We start from the raw sequence: 23656 nt of genomic DNA, 5'->3' as shown, positions 1-23656 counted from the left end.
TCTAAAGATGGGACATCAAGAGTAAATGTGTCTTTTGAACCCAGCACCTACATGATTTACAGATGAGTCTTTCCTAAGAGGCCTGTAGGTTTATCTGAACAGTCTTATCTCAGTTTGTGGAACTAGTTATCAGTTTCTCAGGAGGCAGCTCTGACTTTCCCTTGGGAATGGCTTTCCTGACTCATGGCTGTCTAGACTGACAGCCAATCTATATCCATGTGGAGATGGACCCCAGGGTGTCTGCAGGCAGGGCAAATGTTTCTCCTTCATAAGATGCTACACATTACTTCTTTTAAGCAAGTGTGCTTAAGCAAATACTCAGATAAGAGTGCAAGTTTTCCTGTGGGAAAGCACAGAGATGTACTTTAAATGGAGGCAAAGGTGAGCTTATTTGGGTAGAAGGGAAGGCTTATCTGATTTTATGTAGGACCTCTGGATTGCTCATCCCCTCAGGATGATAATTCCATAGTCCACTGTAGAGGAGGAATTCAACAGTGAGCTGGAAATTGTCTACTATTCCATATTTAAATGTTTTGACTGTTTATACAATCTCAAGAGAATTGGGTTTCTGGTGTTACCTCCTTCTCTTGTTGTAATACAGAAAAGACTGTGTAAATCATTAAATTATCTCCTATGAAGGTAGATTTTTAAAAGAACTTCTAGAGCGGGATTCCCTCTCAACAAATCCAGAGGTCTCAGTGCTTTGTGTTTAGACCTGAAGTTATCAAATGATCTGTATGAATTGTAAAACACAGCCAGTAAGTTAGAGTTACATAACTAGTTGAAAAATCAATGAAATACTGAATTTTTCATTACTCTTATTGTTGTCATTATCAGACTGTTGGGAGGATAACTATTGAAAGGTAGCACATGTGTATTTCTCTAAGTGGCCCTTTCCCAAGAGGGGCAGAAGGGTCTAACTGGGATTTTTTTTCTTGAACCTGTTTGGAAATAATAAAAGAAAGACCTCCAATGTAACTGAGATTTTATCTTTTGAAATTAACAGCCATCTGTGGTTCATGAGAAAAAAACCCAAGAAGTAAAGCCAAAGGAACACAAAGAGGTAAATGATCATTCTTGAGACTTGATAATTGGTGAAGCCTTTTCTGTGTGTGAGGAATCGAATTCTGAACTGTCATTTGCATTTGTTTTTCTAGCTGTAGTGGCACCACCATGTGGCAGTAGTAGGATTTGCAGTTTACTAATGGAAGGCAGGATATGTATTTCAAATTTTGTACCTAAAGTAATCACATTTATGCCACATGAATTGAGATCAGTGCAATTCAAAACTCCATAGAACACAACTGTTAGAAACACTTGGCATCACACAGAGAAAAGCATTGGTATTTTTCTTCTTGTTAACAGTGGTGTGTGTGTGTGTGTGTGTCCATCTTTCTGTCTGTGTGTTTGTTTCAGCCAAAAAGCCTGCCCAAGCACGCATCAGATACAGAAAGCAAGCATGTTCATAAAGAAGCAGTGTCCAAATCAAGTGAACAGCCGACATCCGAGAAATCCACAAACCCAAAGGTAAATAAGTTGGATTGCTAAGAAAACACTACCATCAACTAGTGAATAAGATGCAGGTCCTCCATCTACGCGGACCTGTGTCGATGAATGTGTAGAGCTATGCTGAATGTACTCTGTATTGCAATGATTTGGGGCTATCATTTGGCTGGTTTTGCAAATAGCCTTGTGGAAACTTGGCCCTAAGAAGTACATCGGATGAGTTGTGGGGACGTTCAGTCCAGTCTCTACTGCCCAGCGGTGCCTGATCATGACTGCAAGGCAGCAGGCTCTGGTTTCTCATAAATAGGAAGCACGGGAGTGCTCACCTCCTGGACCTTTCTCCTTAGGGTTATAAAGAGCACACACGATCTGCCTGATCTGCTCTTTACGTGGAAGTCTGAGAGAGATGCTGAGAATTTTGTCATAGAAGAGATGAATTTAGAGAGCCATAAATCCCATATTTGCACAGCTCATGGAGGTCAGCTCTTAGAAGAATAAACATTTACGGGAAGAACTCTTCGATCAAGGGCTCTTGGAAGATGTCAAGTAGGCCTGCTTCACAGTGCACTTGAAAGAAGAGGGTCCATGTTTCTGGCCCACTAGCTGAATGCTGCCATTATGTGTTTTGTTCAAATCTATTTTGTTTGGCTTACAATATTGTTATTATTATTTTGAAGATTTTATTTATTTATTTGACAGAGAGAGAGACAGAGATCACAAGCAGGCAGAGAGGCAGGCAGAGAGGAGGAAGCAGGCTCCCTGCTGAGCAGAGAGCCCGACACGGGGCTCGATCCCAGGACTCCAAGACCATGACCCGAGCCAAAAGCAGAGGCTTAACCCACTGAGCCACCCAGGCACCCCTGGTTTACAATATTATTAAAATTATTTTTAATAAGCTGCCAACAATTCAAGTCACAATGTTTCACATAAAATCCAGATTGCCAGCTTCTCTTCAAAAATCAGGTTCTATAGCAACAACTGACAGGAACTGTGGTCCAGTTCATCTCAGTCCCTGCCTGGCCCACTCGCCTCTGCCTGTACCTGCACGGACTCTGTCCGTTCTGGAGTGCAGCCTTCCGCGGGGCCCAGTGCTGTGTCACGTGCTGTAGGAGCTGGTAACCCTCCCTCTGCCGGACGTCTGTCCCGGTGAACTGGCTCAATAGAGATGCCTGCAATGTGTGGTCTTGAACATAGTCATTCAGAGATACTTAGTTCTGTTCGTCTTTTTTCCCCCACCTGTAGACTAAATCACAGGATGCGATTTCTGCCGGCGGGGAGCCGGTTGGTGCTGGTGTAGCTGCGGCATCCACCACACCGGCGAAACAGGTGAGCGCACACGGGCGACAGGACACGTACGCGGGCCTCGCCACGTGCGGGGTCTGCTCCGCGAGAAGCGCGTGCTCGCCCACGGCCCCTTCCAGCCTGGGCTTTGCGTCTGCTTCTCAGGGACCGCTCTGGGTGGTGGTGCTACCACACTCAAATAGCCAGTATTTGGGAAAACCAAACACTGCTCTTCTGTGGAGTTTAGTAAAGAAGGGGACCTGTCTAAGGGATATAAAATGAGTGGAATAGCACAACTAATAGAAGAATTCATATATTCAAGAAATCTGTTTGGAACACCTGCCGTGGAGAAGACATGGTATCAGGACCAAGAGAAATTAAAATGTGAGGTGACCCAGATCCTGCTCTCAAGATTTATAGCTTTGAAATAAAGCGCATAAAATTAGAATATTTGAACGAGCACTTCTCTCAGCTTCCACCAGGGACAGCACCTGCGTTGATAGGTGTAGGTCACCAACAGTCCTGACCTCTGCATGAGTTGATAGGGGAGGTTTTGGAAAGAGTCATTTCAACCCTCTCAGGAGAGAGGATGTGTGTCCCTCTGCCTCAGGATGGGTGAGTCTTGCTTAGACCATTTGAGGAGCTCCTGCAGATGCGAGCCGGGAAATGTAAGATGAGAAGTCGTCTGCTGTGTCTGCCCATAGCAAGGCAGACTCCGTAATTAGTTTAGATTTAATCGTGTCTCTCTAGAAATGCTACCTGTCTGTCTGGAAGCCACAAGCAAGGAATGGCAGCAATAATAAGATGGAAATGAAACTTTTTTAAAAAGTTGCATTTATTTATCTTTTTTCCTGCATTTCAAAACAGGAAAGGTATCGCCCTACAGGCTAAGTGGTGAGGAAAATCATAGTGTAAAAAGTATGGCACCTCTCCCGGAAACATCAGTTTTTCTCAGATCTTGAAAAGGAAGAGTAATGCATATAGTCTGTGGAGTGATAACAAAACTTACACGAATCTTTACATGAAAATACTCAAATTTTAAAAAATAAGCTTTTTCTTCCAACAGACCACTTGTATATGACCTTGATTAATTATTTCTCTTTTTTCTTTTTTTTTTTTTAAGATTTTATTTATTTGACAGAGATCACAAGTAGGCAGAGAGGCAGGCAGAGAGAGAGGGGGAAGCAGGCTCCCCACCGAGCAGAGAGCCCGATTTTGGGGCTCGATCCCAGGACCCCGAGATCATGACCTGCTCTGAAGGCAAAGGCTTTAACCCACTGAGCCACCCAGGCACCCCTGTATATGACCTTAAGACTCGTACTCCCATCCCCACTCTGGGGGTACACATGACTGTGTGGTATTGATGAGGGGTACTTAAATGGTTTGAAAAAAATGGGTAGATTTAAGATGATTAGATTTGTTCAAAAAGCCTTAAAAATGTCATCAATCTGAAATTTTGCGCTAGGTATAAAGTAGCCAGGGAAAAAGTGAAAGCTAAATAGTAAAATAAGAGGCTTAGGTGGAAGTCTGGCGTGCACTGACTTGGGGCAAAGCATTTCACTTTTCTTTGTCTCTGATTTGTCCCCCATAAAATGGGATTGATCAGATCTTCCTTTTGGAGAGTGAGGGGTATGTACTGTGTTTAAAGCACTGTGGTGTGACCACAGGACACCCTAGCTGCAGGCTAGCTCGTGCAAGGGCAGGAAGAAGATTGAATCCCCCGGGACTGCATTCCAAGGCAGATTAAGACAGGTCCCTACAAGGAGTTCTTGGGTTGAGGACCCGAACGAGGGATTCTGTCAGTTTGCCGGAATACACGGGACTCTGAGTAGATCAATTTGAGTTGGGCATTAAGGATGACTAGGATTGAGGGCTTGCAAATGCATTGGAGTGGAAAAGTGTGAGGTGTATTCTGGGTACAAAGTGCATTCCACTGTGGGTGGGGCACCAGGGAGGTGAGCAGTGGGACTGTAAGACCAGAAAGACGGGTCCCGGCACAGCTGGGGAATGCTGAGAGCAGTTTACAGGGGTGGTAGCTATTCAACCTCGAAGGTTCAAGAGCAGACAAATGATGGGAGTGCCCCCAGCTATAGGACTGGGCAACCGCAGTGGGTGGATGGAATGGGAACAGAGACCAGAAAGCTGGCCACAGACCGCTGCCCTGGTCCTAAGGAGTCCTAATTTAGTGTAACTTAGAGCCGGGGTAGAATGAGGTAGTGGGAATGTAGAATGTAGGAGGCATTGCCAAGGGAAAATCTTCAGGTTTTAGAAAATGATCGCCTGTGGTAGGCAGTGGTAACGTCAACTCTGAGATAATCTGGGGCTTCAGGGTCTGCATGAACTAGGGTAGGTAACCCTAAGGTGAGGCAAAGGAAGGGGGTCTCTGTCAGGTTCCTGCAAGCCCAAGACCCGCTCTGATGCTGAGAGTGAATGCCTTCCTAAATTGTGAGCTGGTCCCCAGTTACCACTGACCGGTGGAAAAAAATTAATCATTTTTTAATCTGAGTTAAACAAAGTAAATAAAGGGTCTTTCCCAAGAGTCAAGAGGTTGAGGTTAAAAGCGGTCTGAGTTTGGACAGGCTGATTTGGAATGTTGGAGAGAGATGTGTAGCGAGGCAGTTGAAATGAATGTGGTTTTGAACTCCAGGAGAATGGAGAGCGTAAGCAGAAGGAGGTTTGGAGAGAAGGAACAGATAGGAAGGAATATCTGCATAGGGTTATGATTGAATCCTGGAAGTGGATTCGGTTGCCCAGACTCAGCCTCTCACCCTCTGGCCCCCATGGTGTTCTTGATAATTGCAGTCATCACTTAGTTAGCACTGAATCATACAACATGTACCTAGGTGGTGCTTAACACGTGCCGAGCACTGGCTCTCATACTCAGTAGATGGGTTTCTCCAGTCCTCACAAGGCCCCAAGATAGATCGTGCATGTCATGCATGATGGTCCTGAGCTACAGAAGAGGTTGAGCTGCCTGAGGACTCATGCAGCCAGTGCATGGGAGCTGGTTGGCTCTCCAGCCCTGTGCTCTGCTGCCCGCATTCCAGAGACCTCCAAGTGCAATGGTGTCCTGCTGTCTTCAGTCCTACCCCTTCACCTGTCTAGTTCCCGCCAGTCCCCGCAAGCATTCAGCTGTGGCCCCAGAGGATGATTTTGCTTAAGACCCCAAGTGCGGGGCGGAAACATGCGCAGTGGGTAGGGCTGGGGGCAAAGCAGAAGAGGTGGCAGAGATTGGATGGCACAGATGCCAGGGGAGGGCTGGGATGACCTTGGCTGCAGCTGCCGTGAGAGAGGAGTTGGGAGAGGGGTGCTTCCTGAGGTCAGACTTGAGAGATGATTCTGTCTGGGGGAAGCATGGAGATTGCGGATTGGAGGGTTATTAGCAGTGTTTGAAAGAGCAACTGAAACAGTGCTGGGAAGGAAATTCATTGTAGGGAGATGAAGAAAGGAGTGCGTGATGAAATGCTAAAGCCGGGAGTGTGGAGGTCTTACTGTGTGCAGGCACAGACTGAAAGAGCAACGGGGAAGTGGCCATTTCGAGAAAAAAGTCCTGAGTGCTGCAGGCTGACTGTGGGCCCCTGGAGGGCAACCAGGAGCGGGGAGAAAAGAGATGGCAGTTCTGGATTCAAGCCTTGGTCTCTCCTTTACTGTGTGACCTGAGAAAAATTACTTAACCTCTCTGAGTCTTGCTTTCCACATCAGTAAATGAAATTAATGTTACTTACACTGCCCTGATCGAGGAGAAAATGCATACAATGTGTTACCTGGCATGGAGCAGGTGTTCAGTATATGATCGACGCTACTGATACTTTGAATTTTATTGAATTATTTAATAATTTGATTTGAATTTGTTAAATTATTGAATGAAGATATGTGAGGATTTTTTATTTCTTTCTAAAACCCCGCCAGAAAAAAGAAAAGAAATCGTCAATGTCAGCTGTACCAGTTGAATCCAAACCGAGTAAACCATCTGGGAAGGTAGGAAGATAGCAGTGTGTTTCTACATAAGTCACTTATTCAGGGTCTCTATAGTTGTTCTTGATCTGATTTTTTTTTCAAGGGCAAAGCATATGAGGTGGGATTTACTTAAAGACCTTTCTAATGGGGGCATCTGGATGGCTCAGTGGGTTAAAGCCTCTGCCTTCAGCTCAGGTCTTGATCCCAGGGTCCTGAGATTGAGCCCCGCATTGGGCTTTCTGCTCAGCAGGAAGCCTGCTTCCTCCTCTCTCTCTCGCTCTCTGCCTACTTGTGATCTCTGTCTGTGAAATAAATAAATAAAATCTATAAAAAAAAAAAAAGACCTTTCTAATGAATTATTGCTGTAAGCTGAAAGTGTGATGGGGGAGGTATGTTTGTAGCATTTTATATTCTAACCCTCTGTTCCACAACTCGATTACATCCTATGAAGTTTACATTTCAGTTTCTCTCTTGGAAATTTGACTTCTTTAACCAGAGGTGTCCCTAAAGAGTATAAGGCACTTCTTCATTCGGAAATTCCCAAATGAATCGGTCTAAAGCTAAGAGGTCCCAAATTGTATGACATGATCAGGGGAGTTCCTTAAATTGTAGTGGGAATATGGTGGTTGAAGGGGGAAAAAAATTAATCATTTTTTAATCTGAGTTAAACAAAGTAAATAAAGGGTCTTTCCCAGAATTCTTGTTTTCTCTTTTAAATACAGCATACTCTTCATACTGAATCATTTTTAACCTCAGAGATAGGATGGAGGCACTCTTTCATTCATTATACTGATTAAAGCACATATCAGCAGAGTAAATTGTCACTTCTTGTAAGCTTAACATCCGTTTCGCATAATTTGCTTTGTAAACATCCTCAGGCAAGCAAGTGAACAAAAAACCCACAAATGAATGAAAGAACACAGGCCATCCATTTTTTAAATATTCTGTTTGGAAGAGGAGCTATATAGAGATTTTTTTGGAGTTCTTTGTCAATATGCAACTCTGAAAAACTGCTGTTAAGCGATAAATATCAAGCCATTTCTCCTATTGCATACAGTAACATGCTATTATGTTATTCTTTGTGCTTTGTTTTTTTTTTTAACTGTCATTATATTGGACTGGCAGCTTTAACAAACCATTTGTCCATGTAGTTAATGCCATTAGACTTACTGAAGTTGTGGGGTTTTTTTTAAGGGGCTGAAGGGCAGAGAGAGAGAGAATCTTTTTTTTTTCTTTTAAGATTTTATTTATTTATTTGACAGACAGCGATCACAAGTAGGCAGAGAGGCAGGCAGAGAGAGAGAGAGAGAGAAGGGGAAGCAGGTTCCCTGCTAAGCAGAGACCCTGATGCGGGGCTTGATCCCAGGACACTGGGATCATGACCCAAGCTGAAGGCAGAGGCTTTAACCCACTGAGCCACCTAGGCTCCCCAGGGGAGAGAGAATCTTAAGCAGGCTTCCTACCCAGGGTGGAGCCTTACACAGGGCTGAATCCCATAACCCTGAGATCGAGACCGGAGCCAAAATCAAGAGTCAGACACCCAACCGACTGAGTCACCCAGGTACCCCTGAAGTTATGATTCTTACCTGAACATGGCTTTCTGTCCTTCCAACCTAGAATGTGTACTCTGGGACCTTATGTAATAAAGTCAATCAAAGACCAAATTTTAACTATTTTGATGTTTGAAGAACCTTTCATGTTTGGCGTTTTTCTGTACAGAATGTTCGTTTTATTGTTCCTGGTTTTTTGTTTTTTTTGTTTTTGGTTTCTTCCTTTTTTTTGTTTTGTTGTTTTTTTTTTGTTTTTGTTTTTTGTTTCTTTTTTTTGTTTTCTTGTTCTTTTTTGTTTTTTTTTGGGGGGGGTTTTGGTTTCTTTTCTTCTTCTTTTTTTTTTTTTTTTTTAGTTAAAACATCAGAAGTGAAATATGTATTGCAAATAGCATTTAAATACCTTCTTTCTTTCTTTTCTAGTCAGACATGGATACTGCCTTGGATGACTTAGTAGACACCCTAGGAGGACCTGCAGAAACTGAAGAAGATAACACAGTGTATACCGGACCTGAAATTTCAGTATGTGATTTTGATATCTGTAAAGATTCATACTTATTGGGTAGAAAAGCAAGTAAGTTCATGGCCATGAGGCACCAAAGAATACTTAATGTTCTGTTGCTTGCAGAGAAACAGGATGGTGTCACTGTCAATACCAACTAAAAGTGCTGGGAATGGAAATGGTTTGTTCTATGGTAGCTCTACTGTTAACATTGATTCAGCAAACATTGACTGATTGTCCATGTTGTGACTGACGCTGGGATACACCTTTTCAGGTCACAAAGATTTTTCTGACCTTGAGATTTAAGTTTACTGGACCTGAACTTCTTTTGATTTTCAGATACTTCCCATTCGATGACTTGAACTTACTTTGACTTCCAGAAATTTACCACCCTCTGCTCATCCCCATTCCTAACTCCTAAAAAGCGAAAAGATTACACATCCCTTGATATTAAAAAGATTAAAAAGACATGCCATAACTGGAGGAAAATACTTGCAACAGAATTGACAAAGGATTTGTTTCTAGAATTTATGAAGAATTTTTAAATGAAAAAGACAACCTGCTAGAAAAGCAGAAGAAAACTTGTTTGGCTAATAAGGCAGTGAAATTCTCTAGTAAGTAGAGAAGTGATACTAAGATACGGAGAGAACATTGTATACTCCTCAGATTGGCCCAAGTGTGGAAGTCTAACAACTCGTGTGGGGCTTGTGGGTATTGAAGATGTGCTTATTACCCTTCGGCTGGCAGTTCCACCTCGAGAGAGTTTCCCTGGAGGGGGCCTTGCCCATGTGTTCCAGGAGTTAAAAGAGCAGATGGAACATTCAGAAAGGATTTTGGTCAACAGCAGACACCATAACATAGTGGAACACTTTATAGCGGTTAAAATGAATTATACATGTATCAACATGGATACATTACAGAAACATAATTTTGAATAAAAATACAGAATATCTAGAATATGATGCCATTTGTTTAACATTTGAAAGGATGCAAAGTAGTGCTTAGTAGCAGCCCATATGCTAAAAATGGAATGATACAGAGAAGTTTAGCATGGCCCCTTTGTAAGGATGACACCCAAATTAGTAAAGCATTCTTTATTTTTTAAATTAAAAAAAAAAAAAAGGCAAAGTAATGCTCTATGTTGTTTGTGGACGCCTGCATAGAGAATAACTGTTTTATAGTGTGCTCAGTTTTAAGTCCATAGCTATAATAAAGTTCTGGATGGTGACTGTCTCTGGCCGACAAGGAAGGTGGATGAGATTGTAGCCAGTTAAACAGGATACATTATCCAATCCTTTTTCTCTTAGAAATTACATCTGAAAGACTTGGGTATTAGGTTATAGAGAAATGTATTATTAACTGTAACTTTGCATGTATTGGTAAATAAACAATGAAAAACATTTTAAAATAAAATATGTTTTAATATAAGACTCAAATTTAATATAGTGGCTTGAATATTTTCTACTATCACATATGGGTTAAGCTGATTAAATAAAGTGTTGTATAAACTGAGAATTTCAGTGTTGTGTAAAGCATTGGCTTTTTAATGGTTTACATTTCATTTCTGTAGCTCCATAAATTACTAACGGAAACAGTACTTTGGTTGCTGAATATGCATATAACATTCTCAACTAATTAATTACATAATATACCTGTGTGTGGTTTTTATTGCAGGATCCAATGACTTCTACCTACATAGAGGAATTAGGTAAAAGAGAAGTTACACTTCCTCCAAAATACAGGGAACTTTTGGCAGTAAGTTAAATAATCATTTACTTTACTGTGTGCTTTTTGGAACATAATCATTATCCCGTCAATATATTCACGTTTTTTTAAATTTAGAAAATATAGTGGGGCTTGTGAAAATAGCTACAAGGACTCCCAGTGTATCTGTTTGCTAGGGCTGCCATAGCTCAGTCCACAGGCTGGGTGGATTACAACATAGAAATACATGTCTAACAGTCAGGGAGGCTAGAAGACTGGAGTGGGTGTGGGCAGCCTGGGTGTGAAGGAAGGAGTTGAGGCCTCCCTCCTTGGTTTGTACATGGGCCATCTTTCCTCAGCATCTCTGGGTCCATGTTTCCCCACTTAATAAGGACAGCAGGCCTATGGAATTAGTGCCCATCCAAATGTTCTCGTTTAACCTTGATGACCTCTCTAAAGGCCCAGTCTCCAAATATAGTCACATACTGGAGGGCTAGGGATTTAAGACTTCAACAACATGACTTTGGGAAGACACAGTTCAACCCATAATGCTCACTGAGCAGTGCATTTTGCCTGTTGTAAAAATTAATTTTGGGCTCTCCACATGATCAAATTAATGTTTGTTTCAGAAAAAAGAAGGTATCACAGAGCCTCCTCCAGACTCCTCGGTGAGTTTACATAAATGTCTTCTAAGATCCAAGTTAACCTTTTTTAAAATCTTTAGTTGTGGGGGGCACCTGGGTGGCTCAGTCAGTTAAGTGTCCGACTCTTGGTTTCGGCTCAAGTCATGATCTCAGGGTTGTGAGATCGAGCCCTACATCAGGCCCTTGCTCAGCAGGGAGTCTGCCCTTCCCCTCACTTGAGTTAGCTCTCCCTCTCTCTCAAATAAATAAATCTTGAAAAAAAAATCTTTACTTGGGGGATGGAGCATCAATTCTCTATATTGTGTCTGTGGCTCATCTCCAAATCAGATTAAGTTTTCATCAGTTCCGAGGAAGAGATGGGCGTGGGGTTGTGTCAGTGCTCATGGTTTCCTATGGAGTTTTTCTGAAGGGAAGAATGAAGCCAAGAAAGTTGTGGGGTAAAATAAATGTTAATAAAAACAGATGAAAATATCCTAACATGGAATCCATTTAAAAGAGTTGGAAATGGGAAACTAGGATGAGTGAGCAGCCATTCCCTTCCAACATAGGCTTTCATCTGAGTTACCAGATAATGTACTTCATTTGGTAGCAAAGGAATGCTAAGTCCTTCTTCATTTGCTGAGTTTGTATTGTGGTCCTTAACTGGAATGACTGTCATGTGTCCCCCATCATTTAGAAACCCATGGGGCCCAATGATGCCATAGATGCTTTGTCGTCTGACTTCACCTGCAGTGCTCCTACCCCTGGTGGAAAGAAAGCAAAGGAAGAGGTATTGTTTTCAAAATAATTGGGGGGGGAGAAAAAGGGGCAGGGGAGCTTATTAGAAGGCATGTCACATTTTCAGACAACTTCTTTGTAGTTCTGGTTTTTACAGTGACTCTTCTTTTACCTCTAAGTCTAACCATTTGTGCTTTTGCCTTTCAGAAATCCACAGGAGAAGAGGTTTTAAAAGCTCAACAAGCCACGGCAATCAAAAGTGCTGCTTCATCCCAAGAGAAAAAAAGAAAGGCAGAGGAGGTATTAAATAATGATTTCTTAGAAAATAACCCCAGTCCATCTGACAGCAGTTGCTTTTCTGAGGCTGATGGAGCTGATTTGGGATAATCTCCACAGAGCATTATTCATGATGAGGAGCATTTTTTTCCCTTCTGGTCTGTGTGGACCAGTGGACCTGGTCAGGGTTCTGCGGATTATTTCCAGGCAGGCCTTCTGTGTTTCTACAAGTGCTGTTCATGATGGCAGCACAGTTTTCTTGGTTGTGAAACAAGAGTCTCTCACCATTAAAAAAAAAAAAACACACAGGAAGACAAGATCCCCCCAAAAATGGCACTCTCAGAATGTTAATCTTCAGTGACCTTTTAAATGGTGTTTGACCTGTGAGTCACCAGGGGATATTGTCCTAGCTGCTTCTGTTCACTTCTCTGAACCACGATCGCTTAATTGTCACGAAGCTGGCAGGGCCGTCCCGCAGCTGTAGGCTGGGTGAGAAAGCGGGCTCCGTCTGCTGACAGCGCAGACCTGAAGGGGGGGCAGTGTCTGTTGGATTTGCTCTGTTTCTCCCTTCCTGCAGGGGACAGTTTATTTTTATCTGGTGGGCTCAGCGCAGCCCTGAAGAGCACCACACCCTGAGAGTGGGAGTTCCCACAGCCATCAGCCATGGCGCCTTCAGAGAAGGCTCCGGGGGCCACTCCGGGTTTCCCAGCTTCCTGGGCTTAGCTAGTTTGCTAAGGGACAGGGTTGGCTGAAATTATTTTTAGAGACACATTAAAAAAAAAAAAAAAAAGATACCAGAAAAGTGAAAGTTGACTTCTTATAGCTTTTCTTTTGATACAAGTATTTCATAGTAATATTATCATAGTTATAGCTTGATAACTAAGGGGTGAAGTGTGCCCGTGAGGGTACACACCCTGTAAGACACTCCAGAAGTGTCTCAGCCCTAGTTTCTCTCACTGGTAATTCTCTTCTCTTTCTCTCTTGCTAGGTTTCAGGAACATTGCCTTCCGAAAGTCCTTCCCTCATCCATGGTTCCTTCATTTGAAATTGGGATTTCACAAAGTAGTGGACAGGTGGTTCAGGCTGAGGAGATGTTCTCTTTTCTAATGCACAGAACTTTTCCTTTTCAGCAGGACACAATGAGTGACGAAGCACTGGAGGCTCTTTCAGCGTCGCTGGGCAGCCGGAAGCCAGAACCCGAGCTCGACCTCAGCTCCATTAAGGAAGTCGACGAGGTATTGACCTTGGAGTTGATATATAGAGCTTGTCAGTCTGCAAGTTATGAAACTAAATGCGGTGTGCGTGTTTAAAATTCTCACACAGCTTTTCTTTATTGGAGCTAAAAGACCAACTACTCTTCATTCTGTCTTACTTTCAGAGTCTGGTTAACTCAGATCTTCATTCCTAGGTAGTTAGCAACCAAGAAGGGTCATTGAAAGTTTGTCTTATAAACCATCTAGACTTTTAATACTTAAAGTGGGTGCCAGTCCCCTCTGCCACTGCTTCAGTGACACCTGATGAACCAAGATAACATGGAGGCAGGGGCTTGGTGGGGAATAGGTTTGCCCTTGGGAATGTGGAAATTCATATTTTCAGAAGGGTGCCAGGTGCTTCTCTTCATAAGGAAGGAGGGAAAATGCTGTCGATGGGACGGAGAGAGCCTTCTTTTTATAACTATGGAGAAAAATGTGGAAAATCGTGTCTCAAATTAGAATGAAATCAAGCAACAATTAACTCTATAACTGGAGTTCCTGTGTGCGTCGAGTGTGATGCTGGGGTGGTATTTATCCCACCACACTTGAACATCTTAACAAGTCTTCTGAGCCAAAGCAAGTTTATATTTGGTGAGAAGAGTTCTGACGTTAAATTACAGTTTGTAAAGAGTTTTTCAACTGAGTCATCTGGGATGGAAGAGGAGGGAAAAGAGGGAGTTGCCTGTGGGCATTGCCAACGAGGCAGTGGAGTTGGGGGACATGGAAATATAGTCCAGGGGACCCTGAGGAGCACCAGCCTATCAGCGCGGGGAGGGGAGCTGGCAGGTGTCGCTGTCACAATGCTGCTGCCTCTGCTGTCACTTCCTGTTCTGAACCATTGAGGAAGGTGAGTCTCACGACTCCCGGCAACTCTCCCTGAGTCTGGGACTCCTCTGGTCCAAAATGGGCCAGTTTCTATCTTCAGCTTTCTTTGAGGACTTACCGGGCGCAGTGTGGCACGACAAGCTTTGTGAAGGCGAACACAAGGGAATGGGGGAAGCAGTCCTTGTCCTCCAGGACCAAGTAATGTATTGAAAAGAAGGGGAACTTTCCTAAAGGCACAATGCATGACACATGCTAATCAGAGCAGCCACCTAGACCAGATATCTCGGGGAGAGGGCAGTCCTGGCCAAACCCTGGGGTGGGGTGGGGGTGTCAGACCAAGTGGAATTGTGCCATTCTGCCCCCAGAGAGCTCCAGGGCAGTGAGCCCCTTGCCCTTTTGCTTCCGGCTTTTTACTCGTAATTGGTGAGATTTAGTAAGACAGTAATTTGGGGTGGGAAGGTATAACGTTAAATCTCAGGACAGAATCTTAGAGCAACTAAAATCAGATCAATAAAAGTAAAAAATGTTACATAGAAATGACTTCTTAAGCAGCTGGGGTGAGTAGTTTTGGGGATGCATATAAATGTACTAGATTTCCTCTAGAAGACCTCCACAGCAGTGAGCTAAAATTTTAACTGAATGAATTGTTCTTTCTACTAGTTTCCACGTTCTTTTCTGCTGTTTTCCACTAGTTTTCCTTTTTAATTATGTACAAAGTATAAATAATTCCTAAGATCTTCCAGTCCTGTGAATTCTTAGGCTTAATTTTTAGTCCCTGGTGGTGAATGTATTACTTCCCAGATAGTCTGATGTTTTGATAAGCCTCGTTAAGTTGTATATACCATAGGAGTCCAGAGCCATTCCAGAACATTCCACACTAGATAGGTCTCCTCGGAAAAGCTGTGTGTTGCTTCAGAGAAGACATCCATGCCTACTTATCATTCTTATATCATAACAGAAAATTGGTATCTATAATGATACCTGATTCACCTTCACAGCCAGCACTTAGCACGGTCTTGTGCTCTCCAGTCGACAAAGCAGATAGACACACTGGAATCTGGTACAGTTTTCACTGTGTCACTCATGAAGTACGTGAGGTGATATCCTCTTATCTGCCTTACCAAACTGTTCTGTGTTTTATTCCCCACCTCCATTTTGATCAGGCAAAAGCCAAAGAAGAGAAACTAAAGAAGTGTGGTGAAGATGAGGAAACCGTCCCATCAGAGTACAGATTAAAACCAGCCACGGTACATTTTATTGTTGTTGGTCTTGGTTTAAAGTGAGGGTGGTAGACTAACCATACCTGTAATTTTTCTTTGAAAAAATACACACAAATACGTGGTGGAAAATGTTTTGATTCTCATATGTGCTTATATATGGGAAGTTTCTCCCTTTTAGAAATACTCAGGATTGTGAAACCTCATCTCCAGAAAATGAAAACAGAATTGTAGGAATGAGATCTACCTCTTCCCCTGGGTTGGAGAACAGAGATTTCTTTTTTTTAATAGTGCAACTCTTTATTCTGATCCTTGATAAGAAAAAAAAGAACCCTGAGAATTTTTTTCACTCGAATAGAAGAAATTCACTCAAAACCAAATCACTCAAATAGAAGAAAAAAAAAATTCCCTTCTCATATCCTTCCTTAAAAACAAATTTAACAGGCCATGAAAACAATGTTTTATTTCATTTTCGGTGAATTTTCTATTTTATTTTCAGGATAAAGATGGAAAACCACTATTGCCAGAGCATGAAGAAAAACCCAAGGTTAGGAAATGATTCTTCCAATAATTAAAAAACAAAACTGAGTTTTGATATGAGTATGAGTGTATGAGTTGTGATAATTTTGACAGAATTTCCCTGTGGAGACTTGAATGCCAACCTAGTATTGAAGAAAGGGGAACTTGTGATGGTGACCCTTGGCTCATATCTCTCATTCCTTTACACATATTCTAATGATAATTCTCCTTATGAATGATGACTAGAGTGTTGTGGGTTTCTAGGTGACATTCACTGGACATTGGGAGCTAATGTCAGGATGGTTCGAGTTTGGCATCATGACATGAGCTACTCTAATGATTCTACTCTGCCTTCACTTAAGTTGGGATCAAACCATTTAGTTGCCAATTAAGATAAAATAAGCAGCAACATTTATCAATCACTTATTACATGGCTGACACTGTATGGGATGCCTGTCATGTGTTACCTTGTTGGGTCCTCACTGAATGCAGAAGGCACCCTTATCATTCTCATTTTACATGTGAGGAAACAGAGCCATCTTGAACAGTCCAAGGTTACACAGCTAGAAAAGAGCAAAGCCAGGACCCAGAACTCAGGCTGTCCAACACAGAGGCACGGCTTCTCAGTCACAACAGTTCTGTTATAGATGACTGGTAGTAGTCGAAATTCCCACATGCTGTAAATGAATTTTATCTGAAGGAACTAGGGATAGGAGAACTTTCCTGCCCAGTTCCCAGACAGTCATAGGAGAGGAGTATATGACCCGTGTTTCCCGAGCTGGTCAGAAGGAAGTCACTAGGAAATAGGTGTGGGTTTTTTTTGTTGTTGTTGTTGTTGTTGTTTGTTTGTTTGTTTGTTTGTTTTACTAAGGAGGAAACTAATACAGATCTTCAGTGGAAAGAATAGGCAGTTTTATTTGAACAGAATCCTTCAGAAATTGAAAGATCAGGAAAACTTTGGACTAAATGAATCTTGAACACTTTTGTGATACTCGGGTGTCCAGTATTCCTTAGTTATAACATGACTTTTAGCTTACATTATAAATTTAAAAATATCCCCCAAATTTTGGTTTTAGATCCCAAAGTATGGCCTAATGTGTGTTAACAAAAAAATTCTTTGAAAACCTTGTTTTTAACAAAAAAGTAGTCCCTTCATAATGTAATATTTCTTATATTACAGCCCCTGAGTGAATCAGAACTCATTGATGAACTTTCAGAAGATTTTAACCAGCCTAAAAGTAAAGGAAAACGAGCTAAGCCATCTGAAGAAACAGAAGTATGTTTCTAAAAATACGTGTCTCTAATTCTGTGGTTTTTAAAAAATATTTGTCTATAATCTGAAAAATGTAAGGCCCAAATGATTTTAGGGTGAAGGAGTTGATTGAGAACATTTGTGCCATCTTTTTTATAGGCAGTTTTCTTTTCTTTTTTAAAAGATTTTATTTACTGGTCAGAGAGAAAGAGGGAGACGGAGAGAGAGAAGAAGCAGGGGGAGTGGCAGGCAGAGAGAGAAGCAGGATCCCCACTGCGCAAGGAGCCTGATACAGGATTCGATTCCAGGACCCTGGGATCATGACCTGAGCCAGAGGTAGATGTTCAACCCATGGAGCCATCCAGGCCTCCCAGCAGGCAGTTTTCATCTTGGCTTTTTCTAGATGTTCTTTCTTTTCCTAAACAGTTCCTGATATTTTTACAATGGGAGTCCTATAATAATCCCTTCAGGGAAGCATTCACACGCATGCTTTCCTTTCCGTTCCTCCTCCGGAAACTGACCTAGTTCAAGTTGTCATCAGCACTCACCTCGTGGTGGCAGGGGCCTCTGTCAACAGTCTCATTTCAGTCCCTCTCCTATGCCCCCAGAGTTAGTGCTTCCCAAGCAAGCATGTTAGTAGCCACATCATTCCCCTGCTCCAGTCCTCAGAAGCTCCCCATTGCCCACAAAATAAAAGTCCCTGCTAATGTGCTATGGCCTCAGCTTCCTTCCCTACCAAGGTGTATCCTCCCATTACTAAACTGTGACAATAATTGTTTGTTTATGTGAGTCCTTGGCTTTTCTCATGTGGTCCTTCTGTGTGGAATAATCTTCCCTCCTAATTTGGGATCATCTAAAATGTCAATCATGCCTTTAAAGCTCTGCTCAAAATAGCCTTTGTCTCCTCCTTTTCCCTCCCCAAACGTTACCTCTCTTCCAAACGTTCCTAAACAGAATACACCACACCTGGGGCTCTGTTGTTCTTTATATATCCCTGTTATTTATCACAGGCAGGGTTTACCTGTCTAGGTCTTCACCTCTGACATGTCTACCTAGTAATAGTAATAGTAAATAGTAAATTTAGTAAATTTATATTTACTAAAAAATACTAAATAATATTTTAAAATACTATTTATATATTTATATATTTGTATATTTAAATATATTTATTTAATATAATTTGATATAAATATAATACAAATATATTTAAATATGTTTTTAAAATAATATTTAAAAAAATACTAATACTAAAAAATAGTAATAGTAAATAGTAAGTTCCTTGAAAGAAGATAGAGCATCCTGCTAATGATCACCTACTGAGCACCCTACATATAGGATAAACCTTTGTAAGTGTCTGGATTAAAACCAGTTTGTCTGACAACTATCATATGATCTCCCTGATATGAGGGAGAGGAGATGCAACATGGGGGGTTAAGGGGGTAGGAGAAGAGTAAATGAAACAAGATGGGATTGGGAGGGAGACAAACCATAAGTGACTCTTAATCTCACAAAACAAACTGAGGGTTGATGGGGGGAGGGGGGGTTGGAAGAGGGGGGGTGGGGTTATGGACATTGGGGAGGGTATGTGCTATGGTGAGTGCTGTGAAGTGTGTAAACCTGGTGATTCACAGACCTGTACCCCTGGGGATAAAAATATATGTTTATAAAAAAATAAAATTAAAAAAAAAAAAAAAGTAAAAAAAAAAAAACAAACCAGTTTGTCTGAAATTGAACTCTTGTGATAAAATAAGATAGCACAGTGGTTCTCAGATTTTCGTACCAAGATCACCTGAGGGTTTGATAAAACACAGATTGCTGGGCCCCACCTCCAGAATTTCCATAGTAGTTGGGGTGGGGGCGTAAGAATTTGCATTTGTAATAAGATCCCTGGTTGCTGCTGGTCCGGGGAACATACTTTGAGAACCCCTGGGAGACTCTTACTTCCTTGCATTTGTACATACCTATTTACAATTGATAAGGTGCTCTTAAATATATAAAAAATGCATTTATAAAAACATTGTGTTATATAATTGGCATATGATATATATTATATAAAAATAATATGAATTATCATAGTTGTGAATTTTGTTGAGCTTACAGTGTTCCTACGTAGTATGCAAAGCACTGGACATGTTTTATCTCATTGAAAGCCTCATGTTGACCCTTGAGATGTAGGTACTATCCTTGTTCTCATTTTGCTGAGTCTCAGAGAGGTTAAGTAACCTACCGAAGGTAAGAGGTAAAACCAAGTTGAAATAATGGTAGAAGCGTTTTAACACACCTTGATTATTAAGTATTCAGCAGTCCTTCAGCATTTAAGAGACTCGTGCTCACAGCCTGTCATGTAGGAGAGCGTGTTGTTTTTCTGTTCTTGTTCAGTCCACCGACCAGGCATTTCTAGAAACCCTTCATTGTGCTTCCTTCTCTCTGCAGGACTCTCAGGCTGCTGCCCTAACTCCTGTGAGCGAGGCTGTGTCTCGGACATCCCTGTGTAGTATACAGTCGGCGCCGCCCAAGCCACCCACCTTGGTGAGTGATCCCCTGGACACAGGGAGAAGTCTTGAGAGCACAGTGGTCGTCGTCCCATGCGCTCGCTGCTGTGTATTACCATCAGGCTGTTTGATTTTAGCAAAACAGGAAAATCTTGGAGATCTCTCGTATCTCCTGTTCTCGTGGCTTCAGGGTGTGTGACAAATTCAGGCTCGATTTAAATTTTTAATTAAACTGCTGCAAGTGGTGTTCTTTCATTCAAATTCTGAAAGGCTTTCTGCTGCCTTCGTTATTGTGGATAATCACGCTTTTTCACGTTCCCATATCCTACAAGCGTGTTTGGAGCTTCACGAATGGCCTCCTGCTCTCTTCAGTGGACTCTCCTGGTGGGATAATCCGCGCAGGACCAGCAGGACTTCCCCCGACTCTCACCTGAAGGGAGGTTCACTCAATTCCTTCCCATTTTCTTCTTGACCTGCCTCTCTCGAATGCCCTAACTTTTGTGTGAAGTACGGTAATTAAGTAGTTGCGTCTTTCCTTTTGAACTCCGTGGGTTTTGTGGTAGCAGGTAGAATCGGACTCAGTAACAGCTGATGATGGCTCTGTGCTTTCTTACCACAGACTTAGTGCACCTCCACTCTGGAGAGTTAACTGGTTGTAGATGCTTGATGGTATCTTTTTTTTTTTTTTTAAGATTTTATTTATTTATTTGACAGAGATCACAAGCCAACAGAGAGGCAGGCAGAGAAGGGGGCAGGGGGTGGAGAGCAGGCTCCCTGCTGAGCAGAGAGCCCGATATGGGGCTCAGTCCCAGGACCCTGAGATCATGACGTGAGCCAAAGGCAGAGGCTTTAACCCACTGAGCCACCCAGGCGCATATCTTCTTATTAAACTTTCACAAGGATATTAGAAGCCCCATTCTGATATCTGTCTGTTGCAGGTGAGGGAAATGAAGGTTTGAGTTGACCTTGAGCAATCCACTTAACTTTTCAAAGCCTGGGCTCCTGCTCTTAATTCCTTGAGCATCTATCTAGTGTGGATTTGGCCAGATAGCAAGCCTTTAACAGTACATTTTGATCTTTCGTATGGAAAAAGGGCAGGAGGAACTTGGCCAAAGGGACCCGCCCTCAGGAGGAATTGGGAAATACAGAAAGGAGGGAATGATCACACTAAGATACTGGAATAGCACTGTTTTCCTGAAGAGAACAGTGGGCCAAGGACGGGCCAGCACAGAGGGGTAAAGCATTTGGTGCAGTTGGGTTTAGTGCATTTAGTTGTTCAAGAAAACGGGGTGAAGAAATTGTGGGACCTGTGCCCTGAGTGCCCTGAAGTGGCTTCTTCCCACCAGGGACATTCTTGGTGCCAAGGGAAGATCCCCTCAAAGGTCAGGGTCTCCCTCCTGCCTTACATAGGTTGCGACTTCTTTTTTGAGGTCTCTGGGTACGCTCCAGAACTTGGACATTGTGGGAATGAAGACCCAGGCCACGGTGGTGAAGACTAGGAGAGGAGGGGCGAATGTGGGATGAGCTTGTGAGGAAAGTAAGAACAGAGGTGGTGAGTGGAATCAAAAAGACAATAGCCAACACTCCAGAGCAGAACTCTGGGACCTAAGTGAGCGTCCTCCACCTCTTGTGTCCCGGGTGCCAGCCAGGACCTCCGAGGGTCCCTTCCTTGCCCGCTTGAGCCTGACTCCAGGCATCAAGCACTGGATGTTTGGTGCGCAGGAAAGGGCTCTGCTTTTCCATTTTCTGACCATCTTTTCTGGGCGTCTGCTCCATCTGCTCTGGTGACCATGGTCGCTGAGATTACCGTCCCTGAAGTTAGTTGGCATTTCTGGAATTGTGACAGCCGTGGGTGCCAGAATGAATAGCCACGCAGTGTGACAAAAGTCAGAGAACCCAATAAGGGCTTGAGGATTAGTGAGCAAAAGGAAGCAAAGAGCAGGAGAAGGAGATGAATGCGTGTGTACCCTGTGTGGCTCTCGTTTGTGTAAGAAGAAAGTTTATTGAGGAAATCCAGAAATGCGAGTTCTAGTTGTGAATTTGACAGCATGAAATGCTACAGAAATTGAAGTTTCAGCCCTTAGTCCTGTTTCCAGATTGCTTTATTCTTAAGAGTGCTGTGTCTCCTAGCCTTGCTACCTCTGTTTGGTTTATTTATTTATTTTTTTAAGATTTTTATTCATCTATTTGACAGAGTTCACAGGTAGGCAGAGAGAGAGGGGGAAGCAGGCTCCCTGCCGAGCAGAGAGCCTGATGCGGGGCTGGATCCCAGGACCCCAGGATCATGACCCGAGCCGAAGGCAGAGGTTTTAACGGTTTCGTTTATTTCTTAAGCCAAGGGAAGCAGGCTTAACAGCAAGTAGTAGTTTCCAAACTACTGAGTAAGGAGAAAGTAAGGAGAAAACAGAGCTAAAGTTCAGTGAGCGCATGTCTTAGATCAAGCTGGCAATTCCGATGGCTTGGTTAAAACTTTGATCACTGGGTGCCTGGGTGGCTCAGTGGGTTAAGCCGCTGCCTTTGGCTCAGGTCATGATCTCAGGGTCCTGGGATCGAGTCCCGCATCGGGCTCTCTGCTCAGCAGGGAGCCTGCTTCCCTCTCTTTCTGCCTGCCTCTCTGCCTACTTGTGATCTCTCTGTGTCAAATAAATAAATAAAATCTTTAAAAAAAAACAAAAAAAACAACTTTGATCACTGCACATCTTGCATTTTATTTTATTATGTATGTATGTATGTATGTATGTATTTCTGAAGATTTTATTTGGCGGAGAGATAGCACAAGTAGGCAGAGCAGCAGGCAGAGGGAAAGAGAGAAGCAGGCTCTCTGCTGAGCAGGAAGCCCGATGTGGGGCTCAATGCCAGGACCCTGGGATCATGACCTGAGCTGAAGGCAGACACTTAACCAGCTGATCCACCCGGGCATCCCCACATCTTGCATTTTAGATAGAATCCCAAACAGGTTAGATAAATCAAGGATTTTTGTTGCTTCTGGGAATAAAATCTATGCAGTGTCCAACCACTAGAGGGCGATAGATCACCTTCTACTCAGGTTCCATTGTCTCATGGATGAACTCTTTCGCAGTGCAACTAAGCAGAAAAAGTTTTCTTACTTACATTGATGATGGTTAAGGCATATAAACAAAGACACTTCTACTCTAGTATTCAAATATGTACTCTCTGTGAAGTCCTAGAATTTTATAAGAATAAACTTCGAAATTTTTTCATTCAGAAGCTTTCATACTTTGGAGCAAAAGCAGCAATAAAAAATTCATTGATTTCAATCCAGTATCTATACAATAGAAATAATGGTTTAATGAATAGTACTTATCCTTGCTATGTATTATGCATTCTATTTTCTATCATCAAAAAAACAGACAAAAAAAGACCTGCCCTTGAATTGTTGATTTTGTGAGCCATTAATGGATGGATCATGACCTGGGGTTTGGAAGAAGTCAGATCAAGTCCCATCTTCTAGTCGTACTCCTGTCTTTTAGCCTCCTATATCATTTGTGTTGTCTTCATCCATTTTCATTAAGACACCATGAGGGAGCACATTCCCATTTGAATAGTGGGACCCCAGGTAGACCGTTCCCATTATGGCACTCAGGTCAGTCGGTCACAGACAGTCCCCTGAATTAGCATGAATCCACCTTGACCAGTGGAAGCCACGTAAAGAGCATGAGCGTGTGCGTCTCAGCAGAGGCCCTGCCCGAGCCAGCACCTCCAGGATGGGCCAGGCTGATTTCACAGAGCATGGGGCAGAATGTCCGCTCCTAGGCCCTTCTGAACATCTTTCCTGGGCAGTCTCTAGAATGATCACCATAAAGATCACTTCTTACCTGGCTTTCTGCTCTGAGGATTTCCCATTCCATTGTCTTGTTTGCAAACCAAGACACTGAGTTAGATTACGGAAGTGGCTAGGTGCCACTTAATGCTTAACATAGGAGACTTGGCCTAATGTTTACCA

At 42.6% G+C, this 23656-nt stretch overlaps 1 protein-coding gene and 1 non-coding gene across 12 annotated transcripts in view; both read left to right on the top strand.

Annotated features, from left to right (window-relative positions):
- Nucleotides 1-23656, top strand: part of CAST (calpastatin) — a 111258-nt gene that overhangs the window by 64952 nt on the left and 22650 nt on the right. For 6 of the 11 annotated variants that reach the window (XM_032846012.1, XM_032846004.1, XM_032846041.1 and 3 more), the window contains 14 exons: nt 1007-1063; nt 1417-1527; nt 2749-2832; nt 6697-6765; nt 8715-8813; nt 10468-10548; nt 11127-11165; nt 11818-11910; nt 12066-12158; nt 13265-13369; nt 15376-15459; nt 15929-15976; nt 17129-17224; nt 19634-19729. In XM_032846012.1, the coding sequence (XP_032701903.1) occupies nt 1007-1063; nt 1417-1527; nt 2749-2832; nt 6697-6765; nt 8715-8813; nt 10468-10548; nt 11127-11165; nt 11818-11910; nt 12066-12158; nt 13265-13369; nt 15376-15459; nt 15929-15976; nt 17129-17224; nt 19634-19729 (1155 nt within the window). The remainder of the gene's footprint in view (nt 1-1006; nt 1064-1416; nt 1528-2748; nt 2833-6696; nt 6766-8714; nt 8814-10467; nt 10549-11126; nt 11166-11817; nt 11911-12065; nt 12159-13264; nt 13370-15375; nt 15460-15928; nt 15977-17128; nt 17225-19633; nt 19730-23656) is intronic. The other 5 variants (XM_032846028.1, XM_032846020.1, XM_032846056.1 and 2 more) reach the window with 2 other exon arrangements.
- LOC116864021 lies at nt 9791-9895 on the top strand. The gene has a single exon (XR_004381911.1). It is a non-coding gene; the product is annotated as a U6 spliceosomal RNA (small nuclear RNA).

This window comes from Lontra canadensis, unplaced genomic scaffold (assembly GCF_010015895.1).
Source record: "Lontra canadensis isolate GAN:19392208 unplaced genomic scaffold, GSC_riverotter_1.0 scaffold4, whole genome shotgun sequence".
NCBI lineage: Eukaryota > Metazoa > Chordata > Mammalia > Carnivora > Mustelidae > Lontra > Lontra canadensis.
This window is presented reverse-complemented; position numbering and strand designations above follow the sequence as displayed.